The sequence below is a fragment of the Cebidichthys violaceus genome, unplaced genomic scaffold (assembly GCF_023349555.1).
Source record: "Cebidichthys violaceus isolate CVI_PGR_0920_01 unplaced genomic scaffold, fCebVio1.0.p SCAF_4, whole genome shotgun sequence".
In the NCBI taxonomy this organism is placed as follows: Eukaryota; Metazoa; Chordata; class Actinopteri; order Perciformes; family Stichaeidae; genus Cebidichthys; species Cebidichthys violaceus.
In genome coordinates, this window is record NW_027176594.1 from 8,395,475 (window position 1) to 8,423,110 (window position 27,636).

Consider the following 27,636-nt stretch of genomic DNA (forward strand, 5'->3'; position numbering starts at 1 on the left):
GTTTCAAATTCATATTTCACTTGAATATGCACCTCAAGAGCCATAACAGCACTGCATGAGATCATCCACTGACTGCCTGTAAGTGAAGCTAGTTGAAGCAAATTTTGCCAAGTGCCTAAGTTCTGTCATCATCTCCTCGGGTTATATTAAGTTTCAACTTTGGCAAACTAGTTTCTGTTCAGTGCCCTCACATTTCCATATCCACATGAATATATTCTAGACTGTCGGACATTAAATGAGTCAAACTTCTAGTATACCTTTTTTCCTTCGCCTGCCTCTCAGGGTTACCTCCCTATAATTCTTTTGGAAGAGATCTACCGCCTGCAGTATAAAAATGTTTACTGTATCAGAAGTATGCTGCCTTCATACGCAGTGATGAAGTAAGCCCCTCAGTGTTGGACTTGCCCAGTACTCCAGCAGGGGGGAGAGAAGATGGTCATGATGAATGAGCCTGCTATCTCAGGCAATGTCAGGTGAGCCGGGCTTGTCTGTCCTCCGAGGCAACCTTTTATTCCATCCAAAAACACTGAATCATCCAAATTGACAGGAAAAACAATCACTGTTTCTCGTTCGTATCCGAAAAACGCTTCACACTTCCAATGCAATCACAGTAAAGATGAACTACCACAGTTGACGGCTGTACTTATTCCCATAGGTGTAGTAAAGGTATTCTGCCACAATATCAGCATTTTTATAGCGTTTTACAATTAGTAAGCAGTACAGTAGATGAATCATTGTTGACTGTAATATCCATATATTCAGTCATAACATAACAGTCAGATGGAGGGAAAAAATGAAGTTACAGTCCATTTAATTAAAAAGCAGTTATACGAAGATTACAACATTTCTCAATTTAAATCTCAGTGTCAAGAAACTGCTAATAAAACTCCCCGAGATCATACTGAAATGATCAGATGACTATTATTTCTAGATCTGTCTGACGAAAGACCTGCACCTCTTTGATTTTCTATTTTGGCTAAATTGCTAATTATTGTCAGAATGAAAAAAATCATGGATCACTGCTGCAAAAACCGCAAAATAGATTTTAATTAAGATCAAATTCAATGTGAGTACACATTATTTTTAAAATAAAAAAACAGTTTGGTCGTCAGACACATAATTGGCTGTAAGGGCAGCCGGGGCATTGCTATAAACAGTAATTAATAGTTATCACTATGTGTCGAGAGAGGAAGCTTTTCACCTTTTTGTCCTGCAAACAATAAGTAATTACCTCTCTGTCACTTTGATGGCCTCTCATGAGAACAAACACTGGATGTGGATGACAGACTACACACAACACAAGTCTGAACGGAAACCAACCGAGTTGTATACCGCCTAAAATTTGAGTATATTTTCCATGGCAGTTTGTTCGGATGTTTTATGCCAATGCGATTCAAACTAGGGTGATGATGCCAGTTGAAAAATGCATGTTTTGGTTTTCTTCCAAGCAAACAGTGACGGTAGTTTGTATGTAATCCAATTGCAGCAAATAGACCCAAAACCCAAAGTTATGCAGGCAGTGATGAGGAGATACATGGCCAGCAATAACTCAAGATAAGAAATCTGATAAAATGAGGAGTGAAACCCATTCTCAACTTTTGCTCTCATTCATCCATGTCTTTGTGTACTTTTATTGGTATTTGGAGGATTTGCCATGAACTGAACTTTGTCGAGGCACAAAATGAGCTTTTTCAGCAAAAATAAAGCAATTTCAAAAAATGTATTAAGCAAGCAAGTCTAGCGTGATAACGCTGTTTGGGATTTGCATTTAAGCATGTTACACGTCAGCGCAAAATGCTGCAATGAACTGTTCTGTTGAAGTGGATTGAAGAAGTGACGCATGCCTGCACAGATACTAACTCCTAGCTTAACAATATCTTCTATGGTTGGCCTATGTTGGCTCATTTGACATTGATATGAACATCAAAACGCTGAAGAGATTTTATCCCCAAAGCCTGCACCTCTGCGGTGTAGTGGATAGTATTTGTCAGTGTCAACAAACAAGAAAAGCAAAAAGCTCGGATGACTCATGAGAGCTACAGTATTACGCAACAACAAAGTGGAGCTTTCTTTACTGATGACATATCATCTATTAAAACAGAAGAATGGGCTACCCTAAACAGCTTGCAAAGACATATATATTTCACGAGAACAAGACGCATTCCTACTTATGTTTGTACTGTCGGAATTTGCATTGTTGAGTTCAGCATACTCACTTCATGAGTTACTGCACAACTGGACAACTAAACCAAGACACTATAGTAATCCCTTGTTGCTAAAAGATAGCACAAATAAAATGTTACAATTGGAGATTAGAGGGCTGTGTATTTCTGCTGCAACAGGTAAAGCTGGCAAAAAGTTTACAATCAATACCGACAATACAATACATTCTCTAGGGGAGCAAAGAGTAACAGGTTGTGTTCCGAGTCCCAGGCTGCAAGTAAATCTAGCCTTTCCAAATCTTTTATCCACCACTGTCACTAGATCGGCCATTACCTGCAATGAAGCAGATTTATGAAGACATCCTGAGGAAACAGGGCAGTTGCCAAAGATGTCTTTCTGGAATAAATTGGTACAGTCCCCCCTGGAGTCTGTGTTCATTTTGCAACTACTGAGAGTGAGTCTGCTTGATTTTGTAGAGGGATTTCCGATTTGTTTGTGTCTGGCATGCCAGTTTTCCTGTCCTGTGAGGAACTACTGGCAGCTATGGGTTTGGCTTCAGTGTGTGTGTGAGACGACACGGAGAGGCGACTGTTTGTTCTAAACAATTGATAAAAAGGTTGTTTTTGCTCTTCTCACAACTGGCTTCGGTAAGAGCTTGACTGATGAGTTTGACTGATGACCTGCAAAGTATTTTTTGAAGTGCCTTTTTCTAAACAATCCCCAATAACGGCATCTTAGATAGTTGTGTGTGACAAACCAGCTGGTGAGGGATTGGGTTAATGCTACAGTGCCTTTCAGGTAGACATTGCTTTCTCTTCCTGTTCGCACAGTAATACAAATAATGTGCAATGGTTAAACATTGCTTGAGATAAGCCATGCATCACTGTAAACACTGACACAGTTGGTCATTATAATCAGTTATTGTTGCAATGTAATGCAAAAGGAATGGGACAAGGTTTCTATTTCACAAAATGTACATTATTGGGATAATCGTGAATATCGTTATGTGAGTGATTTAAAAAAGCTGTCCAGCTCACTATCATGGAAGTGAAAAATAGGGCCTGATTTTAAAAATACAGGAATTATCAAGAAGAATAACAGACACACACAATGTTGCTATTTTTATTAATTCATTTTATTTATTTATGCAGGGGGACCTTATGATTTATCATTACCTCATTTCAGATTGTTTGTTATTCACTAAAAATGATGTTCACTAAAAGAAGATGTGTGTCCTATCTGTGAACTGAGAAAATGTTTCTTCACAAAATGTAAAGTAAAGTAATACAGTATGTTCTGGAGCCATTTTAAGAATGTTAAGCATATTTTGTTGATTATCTGGGTAATGTTCATGACATGAATACTTCATATTGTTCCATACCAATAATGCAGTTGATGGTATATACAGGTGCTTTTGATAAGATTAATCAATCTGAAAACATGAGTAATACTTTGAAAGAATGAATTACTGCTTTGTAGGCCTTTGCAAGACTTGACCGTAATACAAGTTCTGAGTCACATGACAATTCTGTGATAGAAGACTAAATCTGCCAAAGCTACAGGTGGATTTTACTTATAACGTGCTTTGTCTTTTTTTTCTTTGTCAAATAATATGACTGTTCTGATCTGAACCAAGATTAAGTAAGATTCAAGCCAGATTTAAAGAATAAATCCAGAATCAGAATCTTCAAAAACTAAACAATATCCAACCTTAGTCACAGACTGTGTCACAATAAGCCAGGGTGAACAAAGCCGTGTTCAGCCATCTGTTCAGCTTGAGAAGCCAAACAAAGTCAGTGGCAATGAGTCAAAGTCTTTGGCGGGAACACAATGCAGTTTAGCTTCTTTACAACAAGTGATCCAACAAAGGTGCAACCAGAAAGTAATCCATTTGTTCTCATACTGAACTATGACAAGTGTCTTGTGTTTATAAATCCATCAACATTTCTGCTGTCATACTTTGGAAGACTTACTGATTGTAAACAAAAATGTAAGAGTGTCAAAAACGATGAATTTGGATTTAGTTCTTGTCTTGTTGGTATGCACATTATAAGACATCAACTGATTTGAGTGAGACAGAAGACTTCTCTTTGAACGTCAATGCTATATTTTGTCACATTTGCACCAAGTGTTAACTGAAGTACCTGTGTGACGAGGGGCTCCAGAAGCCTCTCCACAGTCAGGGTGCGGATTTCCAGACTCTTGGGGTCCCATTTCAACAGGATGGGGGAGGTGGCGGTCGTCATGGTCTCTGTTGGGAGCAAAAACAGATCAATGGTTAGAGGAATGTTTGCAGTTTAACATTTTTTTGATTAATTAAAACAAATACAGTTCTGTGACACATTAGATTTGCCCAAGAGGGCTAGAGGTGTTCACACAGTTTGTAGGAAGTGTTCAGCTGTACCAACTCTTTAAATAGAGCCGTTTTTAAATGCAGGTCTGCTGGCAGGAATGTTTCTCATAAGCTGACAGGTTGATGATAGACAACAGGTGATGTCAGAGTGGCGGAAGCCTCACTGGGGTAGCATTGTGCTGTAGAACTCTTCTGTAGTCGGTATTTGTGTCCCACCAATGTTTGGTTGCAGTCTTGCTAACCCACTCTATGGTATGTTTTCTATGATGCACTGATAGAGGTTTGCTAGCAGGTTGAGTTGTTAGATGATCAGGAAAGATCACTGGTGGTCTTTGCTTTGAAAGAGAAGACTCAACCACAACCAAGTTACATTTTTGTTACACTTTACTTTACTTCTGACTTACTGGTCTTAGACATCAGTCTATGGAGTTTTTAGATATGTCCTTATAATACAAAGATGTTTATTTTGACGATGACAAGGTGTCACTATAACATTTCCAATTAAACATTGTGTTGTGTATTCATAGAGACCATATTTCATCATGAGGTAAGTGCCAATAAGACCCGATCCTCGGCCTCAGCAATTCCACAAAATAGACTACTGGCTCAAAAACAAGATTTTCATGGATGTGCGGTAAATGTTGACAGTCTTCAAATCTTGGCTCTGCACATCAAATAAAACAAAGCACACTCAACAATTTATGACCGGCCACCTCTCTATCCCTAAATTTATGTTATTGACTTTCCTAATTAACTTGAGTATTACAATGTATCTCTCCAAAGCTGGAACTTATTGAGTAAGGCTACAGTGAATTCAGGAGAAAACGTATTCATCAGTTGAAAAGCTATATACCATTCAGTGGAGTTTTAGCATAGAATTGTCCACATTACTTAAAAACATTCAGGTACAAACATTGCATTGTACTGTAGCATTGCACTACAAGTGTCCAAGTGAAAAAAAACACAAAGGAAAGCAGGCAAAAGTAAAGAAAACATGAGAAAAGTTTGAGGAATCATCAAAGCCTGGAGTGAGTCACATAAGTGAAAAGATGCACTCCAGAGAAGGTGCTGAGCTCTGCAATATGAGTCTCAATCGTAAAATTCTTCAGACAATCTGCTCTTTAACTTGGAATATTTTTTCATTATGTTTTTTAAAACCCTAAAGCTCAGTGGGGTTACATTAGGTGAATGTAAGGACGGAACAGCTGGCATGGGGGCAGCAGTCTGTTTTACTGTGGGGATGTGTTTCTACAGTAAGCAATTTCAAATGGGCCAGCTGGGACTGGCTCAGTCTACTGCCAATGTCAATGAGGCAGAAGGGAATAAAGGATGTGAATGAGCATGACAGATCTGGGCCAGAGGGCCCTAATACTACACACAGTGGGTTAAAGATGGATGAACATGAGGCAGTACAGCAACCTGGCACTATTGATGAAACCGCGACCAAGTCATCATAGTTCTTTGCAAAGGAGCGTGGACCTTTAGCTCTGAAAAAATTGCAGGTCTTCACTTATGCTGGTGACATTACATTTCTGTCCCTGCAAAAGACATCTGGACAGGGACAATGAATCAGGCTGTGTGCGTCTGTCAACTAATCAATGTCATGAACAGTAGTTTGACATTTTCAAAATGACACAAACTGAGAGGTGGACAGGAGTGTTGAATACAGCAGTGCAGGCTAAGTTTACTTCTGGCAAAACCTAAAACATTGCGCAATGGAGACAGAAAGTTTTCACACATTGCAAATTGTGAATTAACAAACTTACATTTGTGCTACGATTACTGCAGTAATTGTGGGGCAAAACATGTATACAGAGACAGAGAAAGTTTGGCTTTTTCCAATAAATGCACTCTGCATGTGTTCTACGTAATTGATGCATACCTGCAAACTCATAAGAGGTGAAAAAGGTGACAATCACCGAAACCCTGTCAAGCTAATTTATTATTCAGTTATTAATCAGTAGTTCAGCTCTTGAACCCTGTTACTGTATGGCTTAATATTAATGGACTTCTACTGTTACTGTAAAGCTGTTAGAATTGTAACCTATCTTATATTTGCAATTACTATATATTCAATCCAGTTCAATTATTTAAATTAAAATGATAATCTACTCTGGCTAAGGAAGTTTATCAAGAGTAAAATAATAGCTGTGATTTAACTGCAAGCTTCCAATCTATACACACCTCTGCATTATCAACCCGCTGAAATGAAGGTACAGGCACCACAACCCTCTCATTACTTCAGGGCTCTTGGGAGCAACTTGGGACTGTTGGGACTGTTAGTACACTGGCTGTGGTCATTACAGTGAACGCCTTTATCCAGGCCCAGCTCCACTCACAGCTCAGCCCTGCGTCAAACTGCGCTACACAAACAGCATCCTCTTCCGGAAGCTCGTTGACTACACCATCTTATCAGTAAAAATCGCCTCATTCTACTTGAGGTGTTCCGGTTTAACGTTAATGAGTGAGGGTTGCATATTTCATCACGTTACGTTTCTTTTCTCCTAAATCGCGATAGTAACGAACGTTAACAGTCGACAAAGTTCCGCATGCAGTGGACGTTCGCCTTAACCCAGCATGTCTGACCTGTAACGGAACGTAACGTTACTTAAACTTTAACGGAGGGAAATGAAAACACTGTAGACATCTTAACGCTGATTGGCCAAGACTCGACACGTCACATCAAAGATTTTTTATTGCAAAGATAACGACATCACCTTTTCTCCTTGTCTCACTTCAATCTGAGAAACGCTGGCTGGCCAGTTGCCCCCCCCCCCCAAAAAAAAAAAAAAAAACTCTACGGATCTACACGATTCACGTGGATGATACATTTAGATTCAAAACGGCGATTTTCGCCGAAAAGCGACAAGTTTGCAGATATGTTGATGATGAGAGATAAAAAGAACATTTTTGTTATTTTGGAACTTCTTGTTGCAGTTTCACAATAGAATGTATCGTTTTGCTGTTCAGAAAGACCAACAAAGTAGTGACTTTTTCTCTATGCTAAAAGTCTAAGTTATGTCAATTTCAGGCCGCTTACATTAGCAGACGGCTGGTTAAATAGTAGCTCAGAATAACTTGAAATGATGCCTGTGTGACAGTCTCTCTTTTTGAAGACTAGTTCTGCAGCTTTCATTTATGACATTAGAGGTTTCCTGGCAGAGCATGGTGCATCCAGTAAAAATAAGCAGAAGTGATGCAAATGCAGAGGAACATGCCACTGATGAGAAAACAGCAGCACTGTGAAAAATCTCAGGCTGCCATTGTAATGCAATAAAGTGTTTCCTGGTGTATGACAGTGGAACTTCTCAAGGACCGAGTTCAAACTAGTCTTGACAAATTATGTAAGCAAAACAATGATAGAAAATGGTTTATCGAGATATTGGTAATAAGTGATACATCATAGTGATTGTGTCAGTTATAGCTGAACTGGAAATGTTTCAAATGTTCGAGTGACTCAAGATGTATTTTATTGTTGGTGGAGATCTCTATAAATGTCACATCGCTGTCAATGAATACTATTCACACCTACATATTATAATTTTACAAATGTCAGTAATTGTGTCACTGCATGAGTTCATACAATGTATTTTGTAATGCAACCACATTATGAATAAAATGAAATATGTAAAAGGTGCAACGACATGGTTTCTGGTGATGCACAATATAAGCAGGGAATCAAAATGAAATGAATACAAAGATGTTTCTACATGAGGGAGTCTCATGAAGCTAGAACCGAACAGCTGAGAGACCATCATCTGTCTGAGACGACCTGTGTGATTGTGTGAACAGTGAAAGGTCCTCTTGAAATGATAACAGGCTAATGCACCTTATATTTGCCCAAGAGGGCTAGAGGTGTTCACACAGTTTGTAGGAAGTGTTCAGCTGTACCAACTCTTTAAATATTGTATAACAGACAGCAGACAGACCAGTATCCCACTCCCTAATAATACAACTCAATTCAATTAGAATTCAATAAAACTACAATGTGATCATGGTTTTACTGATTTCTCTGGTTATATTGAAGTCCATTCTCTGAAATGCAACATGCATTCTGTCGCACAGTTTTGTTGACTTGGTCTTGTGTTCTCAACAGCCAGCATGGAAAAAATAAAAAATAAATTAGAAGATAGATATTTCCACAGCATGTGCCTATTTTTGAGGAGGGATAAAATATCTCCCCCTCAGATCTGTTTTGTTCAACAAACATGTTTTGGTAAAGAGCATGAGTAAGACTTCAGTTTTTGTAATCTGTGAGATGCCCCACCATCTGCTGTGTACAACTGTGTGTGTGTGTATGTGTGTGTGACTGGCAAATGGTCAGAGCAAAGCAAGACAGAGAGGAATAGAACGTGATTTATTTACTGTATAACACACAGTGACTGTGCACGTACTGTCACTGTGTGTTCACCAATGTACCTGCTACTGCAGTGTGCAGTTAAGCATTGTTCACTGTCATGTGACACGTCTTTCCTTTCTGACACATCTAACAACTGTTTCCTTCTGAACAAAATACGCAGGGAGAAAAATGGGCCATCTTCAATTTTTTTAGGATTTATTCTACAGCACGACACAAGCATTCACATAAATATTCTACACCTTGACAATGATATATAGACAAACATTCAAGTAGTTTAAAAATAAGATGAGGAAGTCCAACAGCTGCTCTTTCTGGCTGGCTGCACTCATGGCTTCTGTATTACCCAGTAAACTGCTCACTATAAGTGTTCATGATGAATGCGTTAGCAGCTTAATGCAGCGTAGACTCTTTGTATACCTACTAGCTTCACCAATGGTTGCTGTTCAGAGATTCGTCTCAGTGCTGGAAAGCAGCCTTCATCGCTGGCCTGTCTGCAGATACTGCTCCTGCTGAGTTTGCCAAGGCATGCTAGCCAAATTGTAGCTTTGTTGTTTTGTGTGGTGGTGTAAATAATACTATTTCCATTCAATAATCATTTCTGCTTCGACAATATGTATTTTCTACATTTACTGGTGTAGGAATGAATAACAGGGGAATCAATGCCATTTGAAACATTAGTCTATGATTAAGTCACAGAACAGAAGTATCATTGTGTAGGATAATGAATCATCAATCATATCACTGCCTCATTTCCACAATACTTACAAGATGTATAAAGCTATGTACTGTAATTGACTAAAACACTTCATTATGAATAACTCTCAAAAAACCCTAAATATCTTTAAAATGCAAATGATTCATAAGCACCGACTCAGTACATAGTCTGAACATTAAATTCACAAAAGATAAGGAGCATGATGATGAAATTACAGTACGATCGTATGATTTTAATGCTAATGCAGCCATCACATGACAAGAACAATTAAAATATGCCTATTAAAAAAAATCTTAAATTAAGGCCATGATATCGCTGCTCATGTGTATTCTTGCTTGGAAACACTTTCTAATGGAACGACCACACAGATGGGCGGCCCAGATGCTCAGTGGTGAGCACTGCAGGCTTCTGTGGAATGTCCATATCATGAGTGAGTCCACTCCAGGTGCTTCAGCTATCTGAACAGTCTGAAGCCATACACTGTGGTTGAGGTTGACGGGAGATTTTAAATTGGCTGTCTTAATAGTTAGCTTTGCAACAAACTATAGTTCGGTATGTTAACCTTCAATATGTCAAATAATAAATGGATTAGCAAACAAACTGAGCACAGATGCACTTTGAAAGCAAAGTACATGTATCGTTATTGCTTGTAGCAGTTTAAATAGATAATTAGTATACATACACACACATACTTTATTCTGACTTCTCTTGCTATTATTATCTTGAGGGGGTGCATTGTTTGGCGCAAACATCAAACCACTCCCTTTCTCACAACTATCTTGATCATTTCATTTCACCTTATTTTCCAGAATTAATACTAGTTATTTACAATGTCTATTTAATTATTCCATAATTCTTCAGAACGGTACCAAATAGTTTGATATAAATCACTGAATAAAACCTGATCAATTAAATTATAAATTAAACAATTACACAACATAGATAGACATTGTTATCATGACACATACAGACTTATGTAGATATGTGTACAGAAGAAGATTAGAACAAATTCAAACAAAACAGTTAAAAGAGTCAATTTGTGAAAAATAAAGATTTAAAAATATATATATACAGTATATATATATAAATACAACAACTAACTAAGACTAGGACTAGCATATCAATTAAAGTACATGTTATTTTGCATCAAGTTTCTTTAAGTAGTTTATTCACAATTGGATGTTTGTCTCTGTGTCTTTCTCCGGAGGAATTTAGATGCTCGTAAAACAAGAAAGGTGAGGTCATAAAACCTTGTAGGCGCAGTCTTAACAAAGGAGTTATAGTTCATAAATCGGTTTGAGTGTCAAGATTGACCACCAGCAGGCTGTGGGTCTAACCAGGCACGAGGTAAATTGAGAGTCACTTCATAAACTAAGGGTCATTAGAGAAATGTATTTGTTAAGATTTCATCATCCTTGTTATTATCAGACTACAGTTTTACAAAAACAGACACAAACTCAGCTGAAACAATAAACTACACGCTGACAAACAATACAACCTTATATCTAGAATTTAGTGTCATGGAGGCTGAGAGCACCAGGAAAACAATTTGCACATCCTGTCACTGCTGACTGAATGAAATGTTTTATCATCAGAACGCAGGGGTGGTAACAATGTAGGAGTGGTAACAATGGCCTCTGTAGCTAGTTCACCACATGCTGCCATTTCCTGTAAGGCAGCTCATTTGTCACCTAATGTTGGGTCTTCTTGATACTGTTTGTTTTTTATTGCCCATTAAACAATATTATTACCTTAGGTTCTGCTTGTGTCAGCTCTTCTCTGAAATAATGCTGAGGACATGGCAGAGAGAGAGAGAGAGAGACAGCTGCTAGTGGATGTTAAGTAATTACCTCAGTTGACCAGGTGTTAAACAAGCTGCACATTTTTGTTTTATTTGCCATGACAAACGGGGATTTAAGGTGAAATTTAAACAAACAATTCATGATTGATTTAATCATACTTTTACTTAATCAGGTGTAATTAACAGCTACAGTTAGCAAGAGAGGAGGTACAAATAATAGAGCAAATAGTGTGATGTGTTACTCTCTTAACATAACAGTGTATCTGTTGTTGACTATAACGAGGATATTTCTGGTCTCATAATGCCCCTATGATTATAACAGGCTACAGGCAGTCTGACATCACTGGTAAACTGGTTAATATCTTCCATAAACATGTATTCCCATGACGAATCATTTAAATGTTTTCATTCAAATTCAATTTTCGGGTTGTGCAAGTAGTGTGTAGTTGTCACTTTCTGCACCAGCGCACAGCAAATAAGTCAGAATTCCATGAAACAGAAATAAAATCAACCCTTATGAATGCAGATGTATAATAAAACAGTTTTTCAGATTAAATAGTTGAATGAAAAAAAAAATTAGGTATTCTTTCCTACTAAAAACAATTGATATATTGCCTATATAAATGTTAATGTTGCTAGGCCCTATTTCTTGTGGTAAAGGAAGTTCACAGTATTTCAATCCACTATGAACTTAAAAAAACAACATTATTAATGCTCGATTAACATAAAAAATGATGATCTCATTTAGATAGCAATCAAGTCAAATCCAAGTGCACTAATAACAAGTAGCACAGCCAGATGCAGACAGGTCTCTGACAGTTCATTAAGATTTCTATTCAGACGACAGTGAACACCAGAAACCTTTCAACAACTCGTGGATTAAATCTTATCAGGTACAGATTAATTTACTTTGTGACATTTGGATTAATGTAAAATCAAACGATCAAACGGTGCTCTGATGAAGTAGAAAACCAGGGAAGGGGTGTTTCTACATTGCAGCAAGACAAATGTATGGCTATGGTTGGGCTTTTTTGGCATGCACTGTATGAAGGTATATTTGTGTCTTTATTACGCAAATAAAAAAAATATTTTGAGAGCAAATTTCTCGCACTGCAATCAAAAATCAAGTTTGTAAGTAAAAATATATAAACTGAAAACAAAAACCTTTGCTCTCAAAAAAATGAGAGCGACATGCAGGTAAGTTGACATTCTAATGCTCTTATTTTAAATGTAGCAGCACTTCACTTTGTTTTCATGTTGTTAGTGTCGTGGACTCTCTTTTTTTAAAGAACGACATGGAGGGCTGCTGTGTTGACATGAAGCCCCACTTTCTGCGTGCATGTAACGTTAGCCCACAGTGGGTCTTTAAAAAAAGAGACTCCAAGACACTAACAACATGAAAACAAAGTGAAGTGCTGCTACATTTAAAATAATTTTGACAAAACAGAGCAATATAATGTCAACTTACCTCTATGTTGCTCATCATAGTAACCTCCCGTTAGTGTGCCAAGAGCCAAGTCGAACCCACCAATAGAAACTCCTGGCTCATTCAGCAGCGTATGCCCCGCCCACTACATCCAATCTCAACTCGTAGGTTTTCGTTTTGAGAGCAAAGTTCTTTTTTGAGAACAAAAGTTTATGATTTGCAGAAGAAGATCAAGGCCCTCTGTTGTTCTCAGACAGCTTTTGGTGTTTCAGATGCCTGTAACTGCAAGAGGCTGTAGCGGGATGATAAGTGCACCTCAACAAATCAGGTAAACATAGTGCTGGCAGTTTAGACAGATATTCTGCTGAGTCAGAGCTCTGTTGTGTGTCTGTATGGATTGAGCACCTGACATACAGAGCTACTCCATCCAGCAGTCTATTAACAATACCAAAAGAAAACAGATGTCATGGTACTATTCAATACCGTTGGCCCGACTAACACAAACAGAAAACCCCAGCTCTGCTCACCACATGTGGTGCCTGCGGATTTGGTGTTATAGCTGGACTACTGCGCTAGATATTTGTTACATGATTGAGGGCCTGCTTGTTGGAAAAATATCATTAGTCATTGACTTGAACAGATGTTGCAATTCGTAAATAGAGTTTATTTTCTTTATTTCTGCTTCACATGGGAGCATGGGGCTGTGACAAGCATGGGGACTTTTTAAGAGTTTGGAGGCGAGATAGAATAGACTGATCTAATGTCTCTGCTGCTTTTATTGCTCACTTTCAACACCCAAGGTCTCCAGCGTGATCCCGCTCTTGTGATACAAACCACCGTTCAAAAGATTTTTAAGAATGAAAATGAAATGTTATTTTCTGAGTCATTTATTTCAAATGTACGTTTACGGAATGGTGGTGTGTAAATCAGCTTCACTGTTCTCTGAGAAACCGTGGACACGCTTACATAAAACTGACAATTGGCAGGTACCTCGGTAAAAAAATTAAATTTGATGACTGAAAACTTATTGAAAGGTTGGTTTGTGTATCCCATTCGAGACATAGATCTGTGGGTGTTGAAAGTGACCAAAATTGGAGCGGAGACATCAGCCAATGTCTATAATGTCAATGTCAACTTGACGAGCAAGCAGGTGTTGAGCAGCTAAGAGTGCATAAGTATGGTCGAGCTGGAGCATACGTAGTCTCTGAGAGGAAGTCACATGACACATTACTTCAAAGGTCAGCAGACAACTCACATGTTGCTGCCAAAAAAGCTTTTATTAATGTACCGAATAATGAAAACCGCTTCCTTCCACATGCAGGTGAGACGCAAACTCTAAACTCCTATTATGCATATTAATTCATATTGCACATATTATATTCAAATATTATATTCAAACTTGACTTTTTGAATAGTAACAGGCTAGTATCCTCCATAAAACATAATAGATGCTTAAGCCAATCAGCACAATTCTGTATGTGTTTTGATTGAGATCTAGGAGATATCTGTGTATCACATTCTAAATCAGTGAATCAGAGGAAATTATTTATTATATTTACTATATCTCAAGTAGATCAATTGTATGTTTAAAAGCTCAGTGAGTATAGTATGGTTTAAATTTGCTCCTTTGGAGTCACTATCTCTTCATCTCATCTGGTGGTCTTGCAGGCGAAATCCAAATGAAGACTCCTCTCTCTGTGAGTTCATGTTAACATGGATTAACTTCACTGCTATGAATGTATTAACAAATGAGGTTAATACATGATAAGCATTCAGGGAGCAGATAAATAAGGTCACACTAAGCAGGGTTTAGTAGTATGCACGATACTAATGTTTATTTACATGGAGAAACAACACATTTATGCAACAATGCATAAGAGAATATCTTTTTTTTTGTAATTGCATCCTCCTTTAGATTTACAGAAATATGTTTTAAGGTTTAATCTGTGCGTATGTTCTTAAGGAAAACAGCCTCAGAGTAGAATCATTCTTTACAAAAACACGGAAAAGATGTTCAAACATTCCAGAAAGTCTGAGCACCACAACGCAATCCTTGAGAGTGAGGCCGTGGTAATATTTTCCTTACAACACGCAAATGGAACATCAACGATTTTCAATAATTGCTGGATGTCTCCATAAACACAGATATGAACACAATTTTGCAAAATAACATGGCAAGAGATGGACTCCCACTGAAGTTAGTGAACCTGAAGCTGATGATTTGTCTCACTAGAATACAAGTGTAGAAATATCTTTAAAATGGAATATACCATGGGTTTTCAGTGAGAGAACTATTTTTCTTTGAATATGCTGAGCCCTGACATTTTATGCTTATTTGTCACAGATAAAAAAATATTGAAAAGTTTAAACTCTGCTGGCACTGCATAAAATGGGCATCAAAGCTTCTTTACCATGTGACAGTAACTTTGTGAATACAATCCCTGTCATTTGTCATTATGGAAAGTTAATATGCCGACACTGCATTGACCCAGATTCACAGCGGAGTTAAGCACATGCACACACACTTGAGTGGAGCAGTGGGGGAGTCTCTAAAAGCCGAAGTCAAGGCTGAACCTGTCATATCGCTGCTTTCCAGAGCTGTGCGCTTAGAGCGGCCAAAATAGGCTGATCAAAGTAGAGCACAACCTGTGAAATTGTAAGAAGCAGTCGCGTTCTCTTAGGAGTTAAGAAACCTCCTTTAGAAACATAATGCACTCACTGCAACGTAGAATAAACACTCTTCTGAAAACACCTGCCCCTGATTGAATGGAATGTGTCCATAAAAATCCCAAATCGGGACACGTCAAACAAGTTTGAAATACACTGCTTTTCCTGAGAGCCAGTGTCTGTCTTTTCATTCTATGGATACCGCCCATCTCAGTTCCTGTTGTATACTGTTGTGTATCTTTGGCCTTAGTTGAGTCAGACATATACATTCAGTACTTATTAGTAAATATATTTACTGATATATTTAATGGAATACACTGCTTCTGCACGTAGCACCTTCGGCAGTTTAACAAATTGTACAAACCATTATTTTTTTTGTTTTTTTGTCATTTAAGTTTGTATTCGTCCAAACACATCAAAATCATACACAGATACAAAAACTAGGCCTGTCAGACTGCAAAAAAAACAAAAAAACAACAACAACAAAATGACAAATAACCATGAAAATAATAAACAAAACTGCAGAATGAGATAAATAAAATGGAATTTTTTTAAAAAAAATTACAATCATCACTTAACTTAAAAGGCAGCAACAAGAGCCCTCCCCCCACCCCCGGCACCCCATTAATTATCTTTCACATGTACCTCCATATACCTCCATATCCATATACACGCAAATCCTATATACACGAGTACTCCACCCCTCCTCTAAAATTGTGAATCTGTAACAAAAGCCATCAGATTTCCCCATGCTTGGTCATTTCTGCTTGGAATGTTCTTTGCCCTGGCAATCATATTTTAAAATGCAGCCGTCTCTGTCACAAACCATTGTTAAATATTTGTGTTACTTTAAATACTTTGTAATTTTAGGCTGCCTTCAAACATCTGGCCGGGGACAACAGATGAAAACTAGCCTTTCTGGCTAACTCTGGCTCACTTACAGTTTGACTGTTGATTGGTGTGCATTGTCCCTGCAAAATAAATAAACAAATAAATAAATGAGTCGTTTGTTTTCATTTGGTAATGGTGATTATAACCTTTTCATGTATTTACGCTGTGTACATAGTGAACATAGTTGTGAGAGTGATGGGCTACCTCTGTCAAATAACATTCAGAAATAAACTAAGTCTCAAGGCCAAACAATGAGCCTCAAAGCAGAAGATAAGTGTATAACTGGTGGAGTGTGGTGGTCAGATGTTGCAGTCAAAGCATACTGTGTGGTGAACACTTTCCCAATTTATTCCCAAGATGAACTCTTAAAAGCATGATTACGCACTGTTGGCTCAAATATCATTCAAAAGGCAAATCCCTCTTCTCCTGCAACCATACAGCGCCGTGTATCTGTGTCAATATAAAATGGCTAAAGCAGAAGAGAAGAGACTGCTTTCCACTGCAATCACATTTTTGTGCCAAACTAATAGTTTTAATTAGTTAAGCATGACAATATTCACAACCCTGCAGGAATCTGTGAAATGAATACATGGGAGAGCATGTGATGAGAGATTGGAAGACGGGCAGGGTGTTAAAGGGACCTTGCAGAGTTTTTAACTAGAGGAGAACTATGGAGCAATGTTTTAATAAGTGACTCTCTGTTTTGTTTGTATTATGCATGCACAGGTGCATTCTACTGATCAACATTCAGTGGGAGGAACATGGCAACACACGTAGCAATGCATCCAAAAAGGCAACAAAGAAGACTGCTAGCAAGTAAAAATGTATGTAAAAGTTTAGACTATTGAAAAAAAAAATTATGAGAAATGACCTCAAGTATACAGTGTGTTTTGGTGAGATTAAATATAGGCTTAAAATAAATGTTGTTTGTTCACAAGAAAACTGCTGCCCACCCATACTGTGAAAACAACACCATCTAATTGAGTTTTACTAATTAATCAATTAGTTATTATCCTGCCTTTATTTTTCTCATCATTCAAAGTACTCCTTTCCAAACACCAATTTAACCTCTGTTTGTTATACTATGGATACAACTTGAATTTGTAAATTCCAATCTCTTTTTCCCCTTTATTTTTGCACTTTGTCAGGTCAAAGAGTTTTTTAAGAGCCATTCCACACAAATGCTGTGACAAGATGATAGTGCATTTCCCATCGGTCTGAATGGGACAGTGAGTCATGTGACCTTGCTTTGCAGTCAATGCAGAGGACAATGCTCAGCATTGATTTGAAAGAGGGAACACAGGTTTCTTTAATACCTACGATTACCATTCGTTACACTACAATGACTAAAGGATTGCTATAACCTTATAGTATTGGTAATGACTTATACCACTCTTAATTAACCATGCACAAAATGGTCTACTCTATCACTAAACTTTAAATTATTTCTATTTTGCCAAACGCTTTAAGTGCATGAATTTCAATGCCGAATAAATTGAAAACACATTTGCAATGTGACCATTCCAATTACTTATAATGTAACGTTATCTGAAACTAAATAGTGATTTAGGATAATATATTTAAAAAATGACTTGACTTAAACCCTACTGCTCTGTTGTGTGCCTTTTGTGTTAGGGGAGTCAAATCACTGCAAAAGCAAAATGTCTAATCATTTTTAAATGTCGGTTAGAAGTGTCACCCTAAATGTATGTCCTGTCAAAAACTGTGTTAAAAATACAGAGCCTATATAAGTCCGCAGCTGCAACTACAGAAGCCATATATTTGAATAAAGGTTATTGTAAGACATAGAAGCAAATGAGGGACTGCATTCCTGAAATGTCTGAATGGATGTTTAACATGTTAGCATGACTGTCCTTGCGAGGGTCATTTTGTTCTTGCTTTGTGTAGTCGTGGACATCATGGGCTGTGTGTAGTGGCTGATCAAGCCATTAGACACACAATACACTCAACGGCAATAATGGCAATTTCTGCTCAAAACGGAAGTGAGTAAATTCATCTTGTTACATCTGCCAATATGCGAATATGCAACATTTTCTAAAACATATTCTAAGACCTTCTGCCATCGATGCACACATCTATGATTTCTTCTAGTTGGTGTTGAGCATATTGACAGCTTGTTTGTCATGTTAGAAAACAACTGATCTTCACAAAAATGGCCAATGGATGAGATTGAGTCAGATCCACATGTTGGAAGTTGACTTGCAGAATGTTCAACTCTTATATAAGATTATGTCATCTTAAAATCCCAGAGGAGCTAATTGCTGCACAGCAAGCCCAGCAATCGTCACACCATTCAGCACACAAACAATTACCACAAGTCACAAGTGTTCATATTGTGCTACTCAACAGACCAATAGCAGTAGGGACAAATTCATTTTAAAATCAAGGCTGTATTGACATATTTCTTCAGATCATGTGAATAACGTAATATCATAGCAAACCAGTTTAGGCTTTTGAAATCTCAGGTAGGCCCCATGTCTTTGTTTCAACCAAATGGTAAAGAATAGACTATTATGCATTCATAGCATATTATTTCATGTCCATCATCCACATTGTCTTGACCACTACCTTTAAGCTGTATTCAGTGTATTGAAGTTAACTCTATCATATCGCCTACTATGGGTGGAATTTAATGTCTTGTCTGAGAAATGGACAGCAAAGGTCCCCTGATACAATAGTGGGTTAATAATGGATAACTGCCAGTGGTTGTAGGAGATGAAGACAGAACGCAGTATCACAGGAAGCAGACTACACTAACATAGGAGGATCATTTTCTGAGAATGTGGGGAAGACACTGAAAAATGTATGCGTTCATTGCACCGTCAAGCATTTCTGGGAAAATCTGTAAGCAGTTGGCACATTCTCTGCCTTTAACACCCCAGTTTTTTGGTTTATTTATCAGATAAGATCTATCTTGAGATAAGAGGTTCATTTCAAATTAAAATTACATGAAACCTATCATGTATATGACTTATAAAAAAAAAAAAAAAGAAATTGCCCTGAAAGAATATGCTCCATAGCCTCCCACTCTGGGCTTCTAGGATACGCCCTGGATGTGAAATCCTAGAATGGCCCCTGGTCAGCATATAGATTTTCTGTAAGAGAAGCAGTCACCTAACAATAGAAAAGTTAATGCACCAAGACAGAGCACACACACTGTGGGGGAGGGGCTGGGCCAATACTAGGGGCCCACTCTGGTCCCAGATGTAGCCTATGGAAGGGGGGGGGGGGGGGGTTGTCGAGAGTGAGTATGAGAGAGACAAGTGAGGCCGCAGAAGGACAGAACAAATGAGAGGATGAGACACTTAAATGTCCTCTAGCAAGATGTCTCTGCACAGATTTGTTTTTGGTAGAATCAAAACTGAGGTTAGACCATAGTAGAAGTAGAGAGGGGACTTAGTACCAGAAGGGTGTTAGCATAGATTGTAAAAGTGAGAATGACACTGAATGTTTGCACACAAATTGTGTGCAAATATCCTTTGCTCGGTTACTGATGCCTACATGCTACATCCACAAAATGCACCATAGATGCCTGTTTCTATGGAAATGAGGCTTATCTCTTCACTGTTGCGGCGGAAACTAGTCAATTAACAAGAACTATGGCCTTGACCAGCTCCCAGCCACTATTGTTTTCCTTGCAATCTTATTGAATTCAACTAAACAAGTAAAACATAATTATATTTTGGAATGAGTGGAACATATTTCATTTTGCAATCACCAAACAGAAATACTGCTGCTTAAAGGAGAACTACTTATTGTAAATTGCCAAAACCTGCAGGAAGCAGGATCACTTGCTTATGTTACAGCTTGTGGTCATTTCCACCGATCCCAACCATCTAATATAAGTTTTGCTTATTATACTGTTGTAACAAGCTGTGTCATTGAAGAAACAATATTATGTACAGCTTAAAGGGACTACTTAATAAGCCTAATATTAGGGGAAAATAGGTGTACATAACACATACCTATAGTCAACATTATGTCAATTTCCAATGAGAAAGTCAAGTCAACATGCACTTTGTCAAGTGTATCCATGTCTTAACAGGACTAGCAGATTCAAAGTGACTCCAAATTTAAAAAGACATTATTTGATGATCACAGCTCAAGGCATCTTACTCAGTATGTATAACATGACTTCTTAGAGTGAAACGTTTTAAGCTATAAGGACCATGTAATGGTCCACATTAGCTGGATACATTCTGACAATTAGGTAGGGATGTTATGCCTGTACTTATGAAGAAAGACTTTGTTGTCACTTCATAAGCACAGAACCGATGAGGCTACTGACCAACAAAAGAAAAATACTACTAACAACTCAGTCACAATCAATCATTTTCCCCAGGAGACTGTGACATCTGTGGGAGGCTGGGGCAGAATCATGAAAACAGGAGTGAAAACTCTTGGCAGCAGCTTGGCATCACACTCCAGTTGCAACATGTCAATGAGAAAAGGTGCTGTCTGTGCTCTAATTTTACTCTCTCAGTTCTTAGGAGATGTGAACTCCTTTTGCTCTCTCTGCCCCAGTGTTCACACGGATACGATTAAAACCTTATCACAGGTAAGTTCACCCCTTAATTAAAGTTGTTATCAAAGAACAACTTCAAATGTGAAAAGAGAACTGCTTGGTTTCCATGTTTTTCTAGCAATAAAGAGGTCACACAACTGGAAGCCTCATGTAAATAAGTGAACACATCTACTGCATGTTCCCAGGGCTCTATGCTCATCTTACTGCATGTCCCCTTACAATAAAAAACAATAATGTCCAAACTTCTTACATACTAACCAAAGAGTATAATACCATAGAGCTTTTGGAACGTATTGTATTAACCAGTATCTGGTACTTTAACCCTGGTTACAAAAGACCTTTGATATGGAGTGGACACGCCTGAGGATGCAGAGTTGGGAAATTTTAGAAAACAATCCGACGAGAACAACACTCACACGTATGGGCAATTTAGAGTCAACCATTAACCTAAGCTGCATGTCTTTGGACTGGTGGACTGATGAGAAAGACTGATGAATATATATATATATGTGTGTGTGTGTGTTTTGTTTTTTTAATTAAAGTGTAACCACTCAAATGGTGATCGATTCAGTAAGGAACAGTGCATTTTATTTTTTTAATATGAGAAAATCCCATATCATATAGACTACTGTAGCCTGAAGTTATTTTGACTTGCTCAGTGTTTGGACTGCAGTGTGGTGTTTTTCCTCTGACCTGTATCTGTGTCGCTGTCTCTGCCCCCCTTCCTTATAGATCCCCTTTCTCTCTTTGGGACTGTCTCAAGACTCCAGGATACGGTCTGAAGGGAATACTGCCAACAGCAGAGCAATTACATAATGCACAGCAAACTATACAGCAGGTCGACTTTTTCTTAAGGACTTTATTTTCGTAATATTACCTTTTTTCTTAAAAGATGTTGACTTGTCAGAGGACATAGATATGTGGGATATGTTTTGAATGTGCAAAAAAGTTTTGAATATGTGCTGAAACACATACTGTATGTATGGAAGCCCATTTTTAAAAAAATCCTGAAAATCCTTTCAAGGGTCCGTTTGCTGAGTAAAATCCCACGTGAAACTGCAAGGTATTGAAGTATTTCATCTGTTGTAAAGCCACGTTTAAAGTAGTCTTCAATGTACTCGCAATCAATTTCTATGTCAAATGTAGGGCAACCTATGCCAAAGAGCTGCTTCTATGTTTCTATGTTCTATGAATATGGGCTGGATTTTAAAAAAAAATGTGCATCTTAAAATAAAGTACTTAATTTTCGAAAAATGAACTGAACCGAATTGACCTGCAGCTTTACATTGTGATGTCACCCAAAAAAGCCACAATGTTATATTATTATCATCTAAAAAGATAAAGTTGTGTTCAGGGACTATATCTGTGGTTATTAAAACCACTTGTTTCAGCTCTATTCTCCTCTCTGTTAACATCATTGTCGGACTGAATTCATGTGTTTTAGGATTCTGCTCAAAAGAGTTGTTCTTTGTCGCGTAGTGTCGCTTCACATTGCTGCTTTTATTAATCGTCACGGTCTCTGAACATATGAGACTGGTTTTGAACTGCCCGTGGGAAGAATGAACATTTAAGAGTCTGTTCATTCTTGGTTAAAGACTCTGGTCTCTCTGGTCTGGACATTCCTCTTTTTGGAGAAGACCATATGAAATAACTTCTCTGACTCACGTAATGCTAATTCTCTGACTAGTCGGTATCTCGCTCCGTTTCTCCCGTGTGTGTAAATCTCACTTGAGTTGGGAATTTGAATACACATATTTGATTGGCTGAGTAGCATCACGTGAGATGATTTACAACACATGCAATTGGCCGGTGTGTTTTCCTGGACTGCTGAACGATTACCGTAAAGGCTAGAAAAGCTGCGCCGGCTAAAATAGAAGCGCTCCGTCAAAATAAAATAATTCTCAACTATCGGTTTTAGGTCCAGGGTCCGGATACAACGTTGTCTGGGTCCGGGTCTGGACCCGCCTATTAGTGACCCCTGCTCTACATAAATAAAGACATTTCTACCATAAATGGGTGCATAAACATGAACCACAATGCAGGAAATTAAGTGTTTGACATTTAACATTTTTAAACTCCAGACCTCCCTGCTTAATACGTGTCACCTTGGTTTGACTTTTTCTATCCGTTTTATTCATCGCGTCATGTTGACTGCCTTTTTTTAGAGGTACTTGCTTACGCTGAAAGTCTATAGATCAATGCTGCAAATCAGCCAACAGTACATTGCTACAGGGGATGTCACATTCCATCAACTGACCACCAGTGAATGCAATGTAGATATCTAGCTGCATGAAAACAATAGAACACACAGCCGATGGAAAATCAGTGCAGCGTAAGGGGAGCGTCTCCTTTGAAACTTGAAGGCCTGGACTCCACATCCTCAAGTCTACCTCATACTCTGCACTATGATGATTGAAAAGAAGATCTGAGCGACATAAGATATAACATTTTGACCAAACATTTCCACACAAAATATAGTTGTGATGACTCAAGGGGTGCACATACTTTTGCACTTTTCATTTATCTAAATGCTATTATCTTCATAAGAACTTGACTTGTTGCTTTTTTTGGGGGGGGGGGGTTATTCAATCACATTCACCGACAGTATTATGGAAGGATGGATTGATTTTTCTTCATAATAGTCCAACAGAGAATGAAGCTAGGCTGTAACAATATAAACTTCCACTGCAACAGCTCTTTTGCCAGGCATTGTGGGTGTAGGTGTGGTCTAAGGCAGACTAATAGACATGAAAAGGAACTTAAGAAAATAACCTTGTTGGTTCTCGCTGCACCAAGCTGCTGACACTAGACTTTCAAGCATCGCTGGATCATCTACTTTATTGTCCCTCCTGAAACAACAAAATGCTTGTCTCTCTTTTTTTATAGTCCACTGTGGGATAATGTCATGTAATAAGTTATGTTAGTTAAGGTAAACAGCAGATGATGCTAGCCAATCTTACATAAACCGATGTCACATTCTGTTGAATCGGCTGAGTAGTCAACTGTCTCCAACAGCCCACAATATCCTTTACATCTTAAAAGATGAGAAACTACACACTTAGCCTGGTGAGAATGTTTGCTGTCAGTTTAATGTAGTTCCACATTGCAGCATCAGACAATACACACCCTGGAGTTAGGGGAGTTCTAATCAATGTGGTAGTAAAGAGCGTTAAAACTATCGATTGTTCCGTGTTGTTTCTATTGCTTCATCTCTCATCTCTTAAACAGAACCAAACATTTGTGCGAGAGCTGGAGTGAGAGAAGGCAACTGTTCCAGTAAGCGGGGCTACCATGACTACCTTAAAGCTCTGCTTCAGTGCAACAACAACAACAGGGGGGTTTCATGGTGTTCAGCCAACACCGCTTCCTCTCCCAGGAGACGGAGAACACAATGCACTCCGGACCACCATTGATTGCATAGTTTCACCCATAAATTATGTCCGTTCCTTATCCCCAGTAACCAGGCTTTAAACCACACACGGCATAATGAAACTGAGCCAAGACATTCAGAGGATTACATACAGGTGGCCCCAGTAACAGAACCAGGCTTAATACTGATAATGGTGAATTGAGCCAAAAAAACCTGTAATTTGGTACTATCAAATGAGGAATGAGGAAGAAGAAATAGGCTACATACTGGGTGAAATTAATTGTGTGTCACAAACACTGAACAACACTGATTTGGCTCAATGGGGGACGGATTCTTTTGAGACAGACAGACAGACTCTTACTAATATCCTACCGGTTAATAACGAGAAGAAAAAAAATCTCACCACTTTTTCCTTCAAAAGCTTTGTAGTTGTACAAATTACTCCAAAGTCAAAAGAAAGTCTTATTGAGTTTGTCCAGAGAATCACAGTGATACAAACAGCAATTATAAAATCACCTCCTGATTACTGAAGCATGCTTAGCAATGATTATCAATCTAGTAGAACAGGATAATCCTGAATATGGCTGTAGGCTACTGTAAAATATCCTAAAAAAATAAAATGATGAAAGAGTTTGTCCATGCTTGGTACACTGGAATAACTGCTATTGCCTTGTCTGCCTCTTGTCTATATTCAGTAAAATATATACTGGGGAGGTTATATAGTTCCTAACTAAGCAAAATTACTGCAACTAAAAATGTTTGTACGAGTTATTTTGACGATTAATTGTATCAAAGGATGGGAAATATTAAATACGTTGTGATTAATTAGTTGAGGGACAGATTGAACTACTGTAGTGTTGAAATCATTAGGTAATTATTCAATCACACAATCGTCAGAAAGTTAGTAATTATTTTGCGAATCAATTAACTGTTTGTCATTGAACAAGTAACATTAAATATACTTGTGTGTATATATATATATATATATATATATATATATATATATATATATATATATATATATATATATATATATTTAGGTGCCTCTTAAAACCTCTTAAGGTGTCTCCTCATGCTCTGGGAAATTGTGATTGGCATTAGACACCATCAACCATTTACAGCCTAAATTATTCATATAATAACAAAAAGCAATTGACAGATTAATTAAATCTGAAAAAAAACTTCTCACAAACTCAAAACACACAGCACACTTGCCAACAAAGAAATGTTTTCACTCAACCATATATGAATAATTAGATTATTTTAGCTTCAGCTGTTGCAAGTGGCCCCTTCTTCCAGCTACTAGAGTGGCATGGTAAACATAAGGGGGGAGAGACAGAGACCCACACAGCCCTGACAGTGAGCATGCCTCCACGCCAATCAGAAGTTCAGATTCTAAATACAGTCACTATGTGACCCCCAGAGGCATCCGAGACCCCCACATCTCCAGTTACAGGAAGAGAATGTGGCACACTACACTGGGTCACAAAAGCTTGGCTCTGACTCCACTGCAGTGTAGGCCCACTGTTGAATGCAGAGTAGCCTGAATGCTGTGTGTATGCAAGCAAGGCCAACCCAACACAACACATACAAACTCTATTGATAATTTACAAATTTAAATTTGTTTTTCATCTAATGAATATGAGATCAAACAAGCCAAATATGGCAAGAGTTCACTTTAGTTTGCAAGATAAAAAGCAGACAGAAGGCATGGATGAACCACAAATTTCTTAACTGTGCCTGAGCTCAACTCTGAATGCACGTTGTTTTACCATAATATTCGAGTAAGGGACAGTTGACACTGTAAATCGCAACGCTTAAAATCAGTTTTGTTTCACGCAAAGGTGCCAGGTCGCCAACTAATTGTTGTTTAATTGTGGGAAAGAGCCAGTAGAGACTTGACAATAAAGTACCGTTACACTTGCAGAGTACAAGGCAACGCCAGGCTATGGACTTCGCTACTTAAAACCTTTTGAGTCAAGCACGAAGGCACGATAAATAATTCAGATCATTTGCAGAGAATTTTGTATGACTTGTAATTGAATGCAGGAGATAACGAGAGACGAGTTTATTTGAACCGTTCGCTACAATATCAATTAAACAAAGAGGCAAAAAATGACCAAACAAAGACATTTAAGAGCTTTGCAAACACGTGAAGGGAATAGAGCTAAACGGTCTTCACGTGAGGGAAGAAATTGAAGGATTACCAAGGAAATCCCGGATGATTAAACAGCAGTTAATGCAGATGTGGGACCGTTATTTTTACTAGCACAAAAGTGGCCGGTGTCAGCTAGCTTTAGCCACCCCACTAGCCTTGCAGCCTAGCTTGTCTCTGCCCGACAAGCTCTCATAAAATCAGTAGGAGATGTCTTTCAGCACTGGGCTCGCTGGATAGCAGTGCTCTCTGTGCGGTTTAGATAACGTTAGTACGCGACACAGATTTTAGCTGACGAGGCTATACGTACCTCAGCACAATAACGCCATGGGAGCATGTTGTGATATACTGAGCAGTTAAGTATTTTGGTGCAGGGATTTAGTAACACTGCCAACTAGAACAAATGATGAATGAAAAGCCAGACCTCGCCTAAGCTAATGTTAGCTGCACAGCGGGTCAGTCAGTGCAGCAAGCGTAATGCTACCAAGTTGCTAGCAACACAAAAAACAAAAAAAGCATCCAGTTGACAATCCTCAGCATCCAACTAACATTACGCACCTTTAACCGTTGGAGATGACACCTCTTGCAGGTCCACGAACTGTGTGCAGCGCCTGGTTTCACTGAGTATTCCAAAAAAAATGGTGTCCTGTTGTTCAGTAAACCCACGGTGAGCAGTGAGAATCGACTCTTATCCTGGACGCTTTCCTCAATCGTGTGGTGCTGAATCTGAGGCTACACGCTGCTGTCGGTGTCTTGGAAATGCCTCGTCTTCCTACGCCTGCCTGCGAAATAATGACCCCTCCCAGCGATCCAACCACAACAACAGAGTAGGCAGGTGCAAATGATGGTGCGCTACTAAAGGAAAGTCTTGCAATATAGTGGGCTGTGTGGTAGGCACTAGGGTTGTCAAATCAGGAGAGCCTCCGTCGTTGACGCATGCGTGGTTCCCAGTGTGAGGATGCGCCCCTGCTAGTGAACACATTGTAAGGGAGGATTTCTGGGCTGTGACATATTGTGGGAGGACGCATGGAGATTCCAGCTGTAGTTATACTTATAACTATATGACATATCAGCCGAACTGCATTTATGGCATAATACATTTATAAAGATGCCAATTTAATGCATTTTCAAAGTCATATGTAAACGTTTACTGGAGAGTAATAGCAGATTAATGTGGCCATTATGAGGC

General features: G+C 38.4%; 1 protein-coding gene across 1 annotated transcript in view; it reads right to left on the reverse strand.

The window, feature by feature from the left end:
• The window catches only part of ctnna2 (catenin (cadherin-associated protein), alpha 2), a 298,901-nt gene extending 271,566 nt beyond the window's left edge, over positions 1 to 27,335 (reverse strand). The window contains exons 1-2 of the mRNA XM_068727434.1: positions 27,006 to 27,335; positions 4,308 to 4,414 (exon numbers count right to left, since the gene is read on the reverse strand). Coding sequence (XP_068583535.1) covers positions 4,308 to 4,409 — 102 coding nt within the window. The 5' untranslated portion in view covers positions 4,410 to 4,414; positions 27,006 to 27,335. The remainder of the gene's footprint in view (positions 1 to 4,307; positions 4,415 to 27,005) is intronic.
• Positions 27,336 to 27,636: the final 301 nt, after the last annotated feature.